The sequence below is a fragment of the Danio rerio genome, chromosome 1 (genome assembly GCF_049306965.1).
Source record: "Danio rerio strain Tuebingen ecotype United States chromosome 1, GRCz12tu, whole genome shotgun sequence".
Taxonomy (NCBI): Eukaryota; Metazoa; Chordata; class Actinopteri; order Cypriniformes; family Danionidae; genus Danio; species Danio rerio.
Genome location: NC_133176.1, coordinates 22,753,792 through 22,767,064, shown reverse-complemented (window position 1 = coordinate 22,767,064; position 13,273 = coordinate 22,753,792). Strand labels below are relative to the sequence as shown.

The 13,273-nt window shown below is 35.9% G+C and overlaps 1 protein-coding gene across 13 annotated transcripts in view; it reads left to right on the top strand.

Annotated features, from left to right (window-relative positions):
- The first annotated feature begins 228 nt into the window (after positions 1-228).
- rapgef2a (Rap guanine nucleotide exchange factor 2a) overlaps positions 229-13,273 on the top strand; it is a 66,281-nt gene continuing 53,236 nt past the window's right edge. For all 13 annotated transcript variants that reach the window (XR_012406056.1, XM_073950842.1, XM_073950829.1 and 10 more), the window contains exon 1: positions 229-903. Coding sequence is in view for 11 of the 13 variants with exons in the window: in XM_073950829.1 (XP_073806930.1) it covers positions 820-903 (84 nt within the window). In the remaining 2 variants the exon portion in view is untranslated. The remainder of the gene's footprint in view (positions 904-13,273) is intronic.

Here is a 13,273-nt window from a genome sequence, read left to right as displayed (position 1 = left end):
TATATATATATATATATATATATATATATATATATATATATATATATATATATATATATATATATATATATATATATATATATATATATATCAAATGTTTTTTTTTTATTTTAACCCAACAAACTATTTTAAAATGAATCTACCTCGACGTTCCAATAGTGTCCACTGGAGGCGCTACAGGTCCGCCGTTTAATTCTTACTTCAACTCTTGTGAATCACAGCGTTGTCACCGGTCCAGTTTCACCCCGCCCGTCCGCTTGGAGTCTGTCGCACAGTCGCTATGGACGCACGTCACTTAGTTAAACTACCCGCACTTGGGATATCATCTGTTTATTGCAGGCTCTTCGACTGAGGAGGAGACCCGCCGGACGCGGAGTGATGAACAGCGACCCCGAAACTACGGAGTTTGCGTTTGTAACGTTATATCCGTGAACCTCCATCTGGACACAAGAGACTGCCAGACATTTCTGGACGTTTTAGTTGCTAATTAGTTGCTTCAGTGATGTTACTCGACACAGATGTGGTTCTGTTACACTATCATCTTTTCGCTGTCTATGGGAAAAGATTATTGAGCGCTATAAACTTTTAACTTTGTGTTTGTGCTCTGTAACTGTGACGTCGCTAAGAGGATCTACTGTTACCCGAGCTCTGTACTCAACTCCAGACCGGGGCTCGAAACCCGGCCCGCTTCGAGACATTTTTTTTTGTCATTTAGGTAACTTAAGGAGTGTTACAAATGACTACTCTTTAAAAAAATGAGTCGAAATCGCTAGAGGAAATGAACGAGCGTATATAAAGGAGATCTATTGTTACATGTGAATGCACGCGGACAGAATGGCGTCATATGTGGACAATAGTTTTCGGCACGCGATCATGAAGATCCCAGCCGACAGGACGCAACAGGTATGAGACATACTACTGTATTAATGCTGCCTAAATAGGGAACAAACGCAGTTTGCTGCTACACAATAACTAAAGTTACAGTTTAGGGAAGCAGTGTAAATGAATCGATGTAAACAATCCAAACTGACTTTAAAACGTCTCAGTGCAATAGTTTTAGTTGTGTTGCAACGCCCAATTTAGTTATAACTTTACAACTAAAAGCTTGCACAACTCAAGCTGAAATACAACTCAATAAATTGGTCCATACATTGGTGTAGCAGTCGATTCTGTTCCCGGTTTACTCAGTCTAGGCTGACTCACATAAAAAATGTCTCAAAGGTATGTTTATACGACTTACGCTGACTTGCATCTCAGAAAGTTTGTTTATACACTAATAAATGAATTGTGCAACTCAAGCTGCTTTAGAACATCTCAACATATGGATTTAGATTTATAAATTAAAATGTTTTAGTTTATAAAACTAGAAAGTTGTTTATACAACTGAAGCTAACTTACAACTTCGCAACAAGACCATTTATATAATCCAAGCTGACTTACAAAGTCTTCTGTCTCAATATTGTTTACACAACTAGAAAATAGTTTGTGCAACTAAAGCTCGCTTAAAACATCTCGATTCAATTGCTTGTTAAACTCAGCCTGACATTCAACAGTGTCTGAATAATTTGGTTTATAAAACTAGGAAACTGCTTATGCATGTAAATTTGACCTGAAACATCAATATATCTATGTATGCCAATAGAAGACAAAGTGTTACGCAATGGTTTATACAACACAAGACGAGTTTATACATCTAAAACTGACTTGAAATATCTCCAGGAAATAGTAAGACATTTTCATACACAGTTGACTTGAATTCTCTGGTGCGCTCAGACATTGGAGACATAGTTTCATTTAGACCAGCTTGTATAAAGGCGCCAAGTAATTTTGGTCATTTGTGGTGTCTCTTTAGTATGTAACCAAAACAAAGTCAAGCGTCTTACTGTTTTGTTCCACATTTCTGCTCAGTTTTGTTGTAATCAGAGCCACAAGGTTTTTTTTAAAGCATTGCTTAATATAGTCTCACTCATCAGAGCTAGACCTTGTCGCTGTGGTATTTCAGACGTATATTACTCATCTGTCGGAAAGGACTATTTCCTCACCATGCCCTGCAGTCCAGACTAGATCATCCTCATTTAAACCAGCTGCAATAAACAAACGTCACAGCACCATTTAGCTCCAGACCACAAGCTCATTAGTGTTTCAACTTTGCAAACTACTAGCATTGTTTGAATGTCTGCGCACTCTGAAACTCCTGCCTGTGGCCACGTAAAAAGGCATTTGAGTTCTGTGTGTGGGACCTCTGGTTTGTGCGTTGTGGACCAAGGAATTTAATGAATCGAAGGAATGTGAGGAATGTAGTTTATAGTGTGGAGCCTTCAGTTTTGGACCCCTGTGTACTTCCATGAAGATTTAAAGCTGTTTGTTTAGGAAATTCATGTTTTGTTTCTTATAAGCGTAATATCAGTCCAATAGGAATACTCTAGCTATAGAAAGGATTATAGATCAGACTCTGGCACCTCTGACTCCCAGGAGTCTCAGGCCCTGTTTGCACTAATATGTTTTAGTTTTAAAATGCTGAAGTTTTCCTATGGTTGCGCCTTCTGTCCAAACTACCCCAGATAATTTTGAGCCATGAAAACGGAGCGTTTTTGAAACGCTAGAGAGGCTGTTTTGGTTTCAAAATGCTGCTGCTGTGTCTCAACGTGGTTTGAGGTAAACAGAGACATTGAAAAATGAGTAGGGCTTTTTCCTCAGTATTAAGTGCACCAAGTTCAGTCTTGCACCCTTTCTTAAGTTCAGACTTTGAAAGTTAGATATAGAAAACAAACTCCCGAGGACACTTTGGGTAAAAACACACTACTTTATAACGTTATTCACACCACACTGGCTACGTTGTTTCACTATCTTAAAAAAAAAATGAAAACATGATATAAGGAACTGCCTATTTTTATTGTGATATAACTTAACTGACACTAAATATGTTGTTGCTATGTGTAGCTGCATATTTATATGACTGTCATCTTCACTGTGTACACATTTATAACAAAACGGAGCCTAAAACATAACTGCCTCCTTTGATTCTCTGTGAAAAATATGAAACACACCTTCTGTTTTGCTGAATTTCAGTTTTAATAATCAATAATGGCCATTATAAAAGTATAACTTACAATAGGTTTATACTGTATGGGTAATAAAGGCAAACAGTCAGTCATGTGCAGAGTAAGTGTACGTGGTCACATTAATTAATATATCAACTTCTCTTTGCGCTCTGCCAAAACAAGTTACCTGTGAACAAGTAATAACAAGTAATAGATGCGCTGCTCTCACCTGGTGAGGTGTGCTCAAAGCACCCGCTGACTGCCTGGAGTTCTGACGTGCGCATACGCAGCAGCGCATGCCAGAGTGTGTGTGAGTGGTTGCATAATGTGGGTTTTTAGCAGTGTAGTGTGGACAGAGGAACGCCAGTGTGGATGTGGATCATTTTCATTCTAAAACACTTTTTAAAACTAAAATGTTGAAGTGTAAACTAGAGCTGAGAGACACCCAGAAACCACTGTGTAAAGCTGACAAAGCCCAGTGTGACTTAAATGAAGAGATAAGAACTAACACTGTAAGGGCACATTTGATCTTGTAAACTACTTTTTGCATAATTAAATAATTACATTTGCATGTCTGACTGGGCTAATGACCAAAATGTTGTTCAAGTCTGGCAGGAATTGATCTATTAGGTACCATTATGTGCTTATAACAAGTACATTTTTAAAGTTTTCTGTAGGATTTTTTAGTAGTAAATGTTTTAGAAACAACTTTAAATGAGTGTTAGCGCAATGATAAATAGGGAATAATTAAGCTAGTTCACTTGCTGAGAGGTTTTAATATGTTATTCACGTGGGGCCTCGTGGTAATCAGATTAGCATGGTAAAGTATTTTGGTCAAGGACCAGCTGCATTACTGCTAAAGCTTTTTTGTTTTCTCTGTTTCACATAATATTCTTGTATTAAAGTAATTAATGAGTCAAAAGGTGATGTTGACAAATGTTCAGTAGACCATTTATATTTTATTGTGGTTAGATATAGACTATGTATATCGGTTAGTCACTAACTGTTGTGTCAAAATACACCCAATTTGCTAATAGAATTGCATCAGAAGTGATGAAAACCTCATGTATTTGTCATGATTGATGATTAATTCTCATACGTGGTTTAGTTGCCATGCTGCCCACAATGAGAGCGGAAAACCGCATTGAACCTTGCATTTTGACTGCGTCTGACATAACATTCTCATGACTCTGGTGTTAAACGTGTGTCTTTGCGTGCATGTAGAAGGAAGTGTGTTTGTGTGCCGTTTTCTCTTATCCATTTGTAAACATTTGAGGATATTGAAGCTTTGGCCTCACTAGAGACTCCTTTCTCTTCTTAGTTATGTAACCAATTGTCTGTTTTCCCGGCCAGTTATTATGTTTATAAGCCTGTTATTTCCATGAGCACACACACATACTAGAGCAAGTGTGTGTGCAACAGGGACTTGAGAGTTTTAAGGTGTTACTTCCCCATGTAATGACCCCGGCCTTGTTGTGCTTGCTTGTGAGAGCAACAGGAAAAGAGCTGAAGAATGAGATGTACTCCGATAGGAAAGGAGTAGAAGAAAGAGAGGAAAAGGGTAAAGGAGAGACCAGCAGAAAAGAGAAAACAACTTTTACACACCTAACTAAACAACAGAAGTCTTTAAACTTTAGTGTTTATTGTTAATTGGGTTGTAATTCTAAGGAATAAGTGGGGCTAATGAATCTGAATCGGACGTCCTAACACACGTCTTGCGCTTCAGACTGGTGTGTTTATGATAATGCATTTAAATGAAAATAGTATGATAAATAAAATGCTAGTTTCCAACATCAAGCAGCATAAGGAGTTGTTTTGTACGGCTAAAAAAAAAATCAGTGGAAGTGAATGAGACCGGAAGTCTGGATTACCATGGCCATGCCTGGTTACAGTGGCCATTAGGATTGACTAATATGGTTATTGCTGATGTAGCACATTAGGGCAGTAATAGTATATCACAGTAATAGTATATGCAATATCCATATCACAGAGAAGTGCAATAAATGGAACAAATTTTAAGTGCAGAGCATTTGTGTGCTTGCTACATAGGTTGTTTATCCAAATCTCACTTATCAGATGGCGCCTTTGCTACCTTCATCTGCACCTCTACAGCAAGTGCTTTTAGATGAAAATAGAGGTAAAAAATGCTAATGCTGGGAGAGGAGAACAACAATTTTGCTGCCAATTGGAGTGTTTTAAAGTGTTCATTTTATTTAGATGCAAGCAATAGATATATAGAGGTAAATCTAATCTGTTTATTTTAGTAAGATCATTAAATAAATATTTTTTTTATTGCTGATAAAATAGCATTTTAAATGGGCCTTAAAAGGCTTAGTTGTGTTTATGGGGTGTAAAACAATGTGTGCTTGTGCTTTATTTGTAAAACAGTCCTCTTATTTTTTATCTGTATCATATTTTTGAGTTACTCCAAAGGCCAACCATCTACAGGCTCTGATTTGTCAGCTAACATAATGTCTTGTGATTTGCGAAATAGTTCCACATCACCAGGAAATGTCACGCCTTTTGCTGTCGTCTGTTGTGTAAATAATGTCAAGGCAGCCATATTACTTTGAGCCTGAATCAGAGACGGTAAATGAAGAGGACACCGCTAAAGACAAGTCTTTCAAATATATTTGTGTTATACGCATGTGTAAGTAATACAAATGTACACATATCTTTTGTGAAATCAAGTTATTATTATTTCATTTTATATTTTTTATTTTTAATTTTTAAGTCTCCCTTTGCAATTAAGTTTTAGCATTTTACATTCAAACATGTTGTTTGTTCAGACAGCTATATTACACGCATAAACTAAAGTTTAAAATATGGTAGCGTATTGGACCACCCCTTTAAAGTTAGTTCTATTTGTAAGAAATATCGTTATCGCATTACTCAAGAACAATATTGCATGTTTTCCTGGTATCATGCAAAAAAAAAACTTGCTTGGTCAGCTCTATTTAGAAAGAATTCATTCATCTAGACTGATTGGCATTATTCCGGAAGATTATTCTGGATTATTATTGGGAGAACAGAAATAATATTTTACATTACAGTATTCAGGTACAGAAATTGAATAATCAAATCTAAAAAAGCACTGTTTAGTTTTCGTTGTATAAATAAATTAAATACAACTTTAGTGGCTCCAAATATTTGTGTTCTGAACTGTGGCTCTTGGTAAACTATAATCTCGACATATAAACTCAACATTGCACTTCCTGCGATGTGACAATTACAGATGTGCACATTGTGATATCGATGCTGAAAAGATGTATTGTGCAGCCCTGCATTTTTGTTTAGTTGACTTGTGTTTGATTCTTTTCATAAGCTTCAAAAGAGCATGTCTCATGTGCTTCAACGCGAAACAAATTCATCCAAAAATGAATTTCATAGTCTTCTCTTCTCTGAAAAGCTCTATGTGTGCCATAAGTATGACACAACATTTTTTTTTTCCATTGTGCCACAGAAACATCTTGACATGCCACCCACACAGATCTCATTATTTCATTTCTTGGATCTACAAAAGTGCTGTTTCCTCTGTATGATGATTAAATGTGGGACATCTGTTTGTCAGGGTTTGCTAAATCTTTCAAGTTTGCTGATGTGTTGGAAACAGGCATCAAATCTCAAAAGAAACATCTGCTCAGATTACTTTTGATTTATTATGTGTGTTGTAGTCTTTGTTAAGAGGCTTGGTGAGTATTGAGAACAAAAAAACAAGAGAGTTTTGAAGAATTTGAGCTCTTCAGTGAGCACATGTATACCTGGTTACTCATTAACTGGATTTTTAGTGCTTTCGCTACCATTAAATAGAAAATGTGACACTTTTTTTCGCAAAATGTAAACTTTTGAAAAGAAAAGCACTTATTGTTTCATGAGAGAAGCAAACATTGTATGGTCTATTTTGTGGCATTGTGTAAAAATTGAACTTTGAAACAGATTTGCATTCTTCTGAAATCCATTAGCATTGCAGTTTCATAACAATAGCTTCATTTCCTCCCTCTAGGCTGTTTTTGTGTAGTAGTGAATTAGTGAGTGAGGCTTGCTGAAATGCTTTTTGAGAAATTCAGTCACATGTTGTTTCAGTTTTAAGAATGAAACGCTTCTGAACTGTTATCCTGTTGTTGCCAAAAAATACTTATTTTTTATTCATCTACTGCTAGCTATTGCTACTGAAAGTCATTTTTAAATCATGTAACATGGGCTAACTTTTTATTTTTGCCCTTATATACATTAGCCATATTTTTAAGAATATGATCTAAACCATGCTGCATTGTGTATTTGGCTGTAAATAATGTAGAGAAGTTAACCTCAAGCAAGCAAACTATGCACAAAGTGCAGACGCATTCGGATGTGTGCCGAATGAAGAGGCATGTGAGTATTTCTAGCACATTTCCACACATGCCACTAGTTTTGCTTTGAATACTTTTGTTTTGACGTGTTCATTTACAGTAAATGACACTTAATTTCTGTGTGTTTTATTTCTTTTTTCTGTGCTAAATGCTATTTCTGTTTGTTCAGTCAAGGCTTGCTGTGGCATGTGTTGTGTAATACTTTACCTGTGTTTAATGTATAGGCAAAGGTAGGGAATCAACGAAGATAGGTTTTGGTTGTACTATTATAGTGCAAGGTATCATGGTTATCACGATTAATATGCATTCATTATTGTCAAAAGACTACTATCGTTTAGAAAATCACATGAAAACTACTTGCATTGTATCTGTTGTTTATTGCTGCTCAGTAACTAAATAATACACCACAAAATAATAATAAAAACAAACAATAGTTCATTTCTCTTTGGACTTAAAAATAAGTGAAAAAAAAGTTTTGGCTTTTAAACACAAGTAATAATTTTACACTGAAAATAAGTGACAGAACAAGGAATAAATAAATAAGAAAATGTGTTTGTCTAACGTAAATCTAAGCTATATATTAGCTAAGTATTTCCCTTTTAAAAAGAACAAATGTAGTCAAAGGCTAAAGTCTAAAAGGCACTTTTGATCAACTATATTACAAAATTGTAGTAGTTTTTTTCTCTTTGGAGAAGAAATGTGTATATTCCATACAAAGTATGAAGCTGATCGGTCAGTTCTTGTCACATAACTCGCGGTGTGTCTCTCGTGGCATTCTTTTACCTAGTGTGCCTGAAAAGCATGAGTGGGTCATGCTGTGTGTGCATCGCTGCTAATATGCTCACATGCAACACGCCTCCATGCGAAATAATGAATTTGTGCGCGCAAAAGATGGGATATGTGAATGGCCTTTATTTAATAGCCTCAGCCATAGTTAAAATTAGCCTTTAATCTAGTGTGTGCCAATTGTGTACAACTTTTAGTTGCAGCAGTTTTGTTCCGTTCAGAAATGCGGTGTTGAGAAGCCTTTGCGTTTTTTTTTTTTTTTTTTTTATTTATTATTATTTTTTGTTTTAATAATTTAATTTAATTTTAATTTAATTAACCGTGACAAATTATTCATTCATTCATTCATTTTCTTGTCGGCTTAGTCCCTTTATTAATCTGGAGTCACCACAGCGGAATGAACCACCAACTTATCCAGCAAGTTTTCACGCCGCGGATGCCCTTCCAGCCGCAACCCACAAATTATTCATTCAGTCATTTTCTTTTTAGTTTAGTCCCTTTTTTTAATCTGGGGTCGCCACAGCGGAATTAACTGCCAACTGTTTCAGCACGTTTTACACAGCGGATGTCCTTCCAGTCGCAACCTATCTCTGTGAAACACCCATACACTCTCTTTTACACACGTCGACTACAGACAATTTAGCTTACTCAATTCACCTAATGTCTTTGGACTTGAAGGGAAAACCGGAGCATCCGGAGGAAACCCCCGCAAACACGGGGAGAACATACAAACTCCACACACAAATCCCAACTGACCCAGCTGAAGCTTATACCAGCAACCTTTATTGCAAACTTTGTTGCATGTGAACAGAAAATCAGATCTTAAATTAGTTGTTAAATATCAATTGAGCAATATGTTGCATGGCTAAGATCTTTAAAAAAAAAATAAATAACTTGGATGTGTTGGAAAAGTTTTTTTCTTATCTTTTTTTTTTTTTTTTTTTTTTTTTTACAAATTGTCAGCTGTGATCCATTTACTTCTTTCCCAGTACTTTGGTGACATCATAGGTCAGAAGTGAAGCTGAATTGGAGTATTTTTAGAAAGGGATGTTTCCGTTTTTACCCGTTATGCCCATTGAGCATGTGAGTGGGAGCAAGAGTCATTTCTCTGATCCTGACACTTGTTTTTCTGTTCCTCTCTCCCGTTATTAAAGGGATTTGTCAGTGCTGATAAGTGCATTAGTACACATTGCTGGATTAATAAAAATGTCTTATCAGCTTTTCAGTTCCTCCTTGCAAGTTCTCTTCAATCCTCTGCATTAATCAGCACACATAAATTCTCCACTTGTCAGAATGTGGGTACAGACATGCACTATTACACATTTGAGTAGAAAAACATGACTGCATTATCTACTGTGGGCTTTTTTATATAAATGCATGCTTATTCAAATTAAAATGTGGGCTGGAATGTGAGGGTGTTGTTTGCCTGACTTTAGTTCAGGAATGATAGTCGCAGTTTAAGTGTGTGGGATCTCTAGAGTTTTCAGACAAATGTTTCAAATGATTCTCAAAATGTGCAGTGGTATTAATGCAGTTTTTCTACTTTTCTTTGTGATCTAGGGTTTAAACATTTACACAAACACATTTCAAATGGATCTAGTTATCGTCATTCAACAAATTTGTTATCCAGAGTTGTAGTTATTTAAAGCCATAAAGCTTGCATTCACAGATTCGGTTCAGTTCGGACAATTCGGATTCACGGCTCAGTAATAATCATAACCAGTTATTATGTACTGAAGTCATTTATCTCATATGCGCTCTGTCGCGAGGGAGGCGAGCGCGAGTATTTACAACGCTCCAACTACTTAAAACTCAAACTTTCCAAATTTTCACTGTGTGTGTTTGCTGGTTCAGTCTTTCGCTGACATTTACAGCAAAGCCCCTATTTCACTGCGATTGAGAGAATAAAAGTGCTCCATTTCTCTCTATATCTCTCTTTCTTTCTCACACACACACACACACACACACACACACACACACACACACACACACACACATACACACACAAACACGTTTGTTTTTGTGAAAAGTGGGGACATTACATAGGTTTCCATTCATTTTATACTGTCCAAACCGTATATTATATTGCCCTCACCCCACCCTTAAACCCAACCATCACAGGAGACTGTGCAGCTTTACTCTGTGATTATTAAACTCATTCTGTAGGATTTATAAGCATTTTGAGAAATGAGGGCGTCACCAATGTCCTCATATTTTACCTCCTTTTTGTAATACCTGTCTCATACCCATGTCATTATACAGATTTGTGTCCTGATATGTCACAAAAACACATACACAGTACACACACACACTGTGGCCCATTTGACCTGTTGGCATGACTTTTCTTCTCCTCTCGGCTGTTTTACAGCGTTTCTTCACGAGCGCGTGTCTGCAGAGTTTTCTCCACCGTGTCTGTCAGATCAGCTGTGATCGCCGTGGCCACCTGCCGCTTATCAGTATCACTCATCTGTAAAGAGCGCAGCGCACAAGAGCCAATCGCAACCAATTTTGTTGAGGGTGTAACCAATCAAAGGGGTGTAAGAGAACTAGACAAGGATCAGAAAGCGAGCTGGATATTTATATTTGTTTATATTATTTGCTAAATGCTCGTGTTGTTTAAAGGTACAGTTCATATATCTGACTGTATTAAATGACAAAATTGTATTACAAATAGTATAATAATATTAATATATTCATACATTTTAATACAAGAATTGCTGTTGTGAAGAAAATATAAAACTGTGTATGAAAAGCATCGTCAATGCACTGTGATGCACCGAGATATCGAATTGAACCGGATCGATGGCATGATAATCGTGACTGAACCGAACTGTGAGACTAGTGTAGGTTCACAGTTCTAGTTGCTAGGTGACCATCAACTGTTTTTTCAGAGGATGACATTGCTGCAAATAGGGTTGCACGTTTACCGGTCCTATGGTAGTATCGCTATATGACTCCAGAAGACTAGAGATGCCACTGTAGTTTGTAAACGATAGTATCCTCATTAACGGTCTATCTACAATAGATAATGTTGCATGTGGAAAAGTCACTAAAATGCTCACACGATTGTGCAAAAATAGACCATTTTATTTGAATAGTCTTGACGTTTTCAGATGTTTGCTGACATGTCAAACGCACACCTGAATCGGTTAATTTCTGTTCCCGTCAATATGATTTAGTAGCTATAAACTACAACAACGTCTTTAAAAGAACGACTCACAAAGTAAAAATTTGAATTACTTTGGATTGTTACCTGATAAGACTGATAAAAAAAAAAAATAGATGAAAAATATTTTTGACCACCTTGTATAGCCTGTTTTTTTTAAACGCTCTTATTGTAACAAATTTAGTATAATTTGAATCTTTATTGTAATGTTTTTTTGTTGGCCAGTTATCTACAAAATACACCAAAATAATGAATTTTTCAATTATTATGAACTAAATTCCAGTAGACCTATTATAACGTAAAATATATAGTATTTTTGACTATTTTCTTTATAATTAGATTACTGATTCACAATACTATTTGGTATTGTGATACTTAAGCTGATATATTGTATCGTAAGATTAATTAATGGTATTGTGACAACCCTAGCTGCAAATATGATACAAGCTTTATTTATGGAGAACATTAAAAAGCACTGCAGTGTTTTTCTGAGATAACTAGTCTACCTAAATGTGTATGTTCCATATAAAATATGAAGCTGATGGGTCAGTTCTTGTCAGGTGACTCGCGATGTGCTCGGGCATTATAAAGATGTTTTTAGCTGGGTGCATCATGGTAGGCGAAAGTGCTTTGTGCTGCTTTTGCACATCGTTCCCAACTGGCGCATGCCTAAAAAATAACAACTTACACATGGAAAAGATGCAATATGTGAATGGTTTCCATCATTTGCAATCTCCGTTGATCTTTTTCTTGCACAAATATGCTGTATTCACCTGATTTGTTGACAAATAGGTTGCGGCTCCATTCCTTGGCAGTTCATGGGGCCTTTTCCTCTTTGCATAGAAACTTTTGCTAGCTTATGGGTTACATGTTGGCGCTCAAGCGACTGAAATGTAACCAAGAGAATAAGGTAATTTTTCAAAATAAATTATTTTTCAAAATAAAAATAATTCAGACTCGGATAACAAATAAAACTAAAATAATTCATGATTTCTTTTGCGGCCCGGTACCAATTGATTGTACTAGTCCGCGACCCAGGGGTTGGGGACCACTGTTCTGAAGAGTTAAACAGTTCTCTGACAAAGTAATTGAATTAAATGTAAAATGCTTGGTCTTCATTGCATAAATAATAAAAGTTATACAAATAGTATAATATTTTTGTGTTTATCAATGCTTTTATTATCTTCATACAGTCACAGGCCTCAAAAACACATACATTTATTAAACTTTTACTCTTTTTACTTGGTCTGCATTGACCACACATCATGTCTATAGTCCGTGTCTCATGTCTACAGACTCTACATTGCACTTACTGCAATGTGACTATTGCAGATTCACACAATGCGATCTTGATGCTGAAATGATGTATTGTGCAGTCTCAACCATAATGATTAAATATGCATTTAAAAATATTAGTTTTCAACTGAAAAAAAAACGCAATTTGATGCAGTTTTAAATCAAGTTTATGAAATAACTTCTATTTAAATATGCAATAATGAACATGTAAAAATTGCAAAATGTTTCCCACAAACTTACAGGCTTGTAATTGCACAAATTATACATTGTATATGTAAAAATAAATAACACGTATCAATCAATAATCACAATAAGTAGCTAGTCAAAGTAGTGCTCTCCTGAAGCTCAAAAACATTTTCTCTAAGCAAAAAAGATGGTATTGTACTAAACAGTTATATGTATATAAACAGGCCATGTTATATCTTTTTTAATTTTAGATTTATTTTTGGCATTTATGCCTTTATTGGGATATGACCATCTGTAGAGAGGAAGCTAAGTTGGCAGACAACCTACATTGGCTTCCAAACACAGTGAATCCAACATGTTCATGCAGTGCACCATAGTTTATATAGATGTAGATTATGAGTGATGATGATATTCATGCAGTGCACCGTTATTTGTATATGTAATGTAAT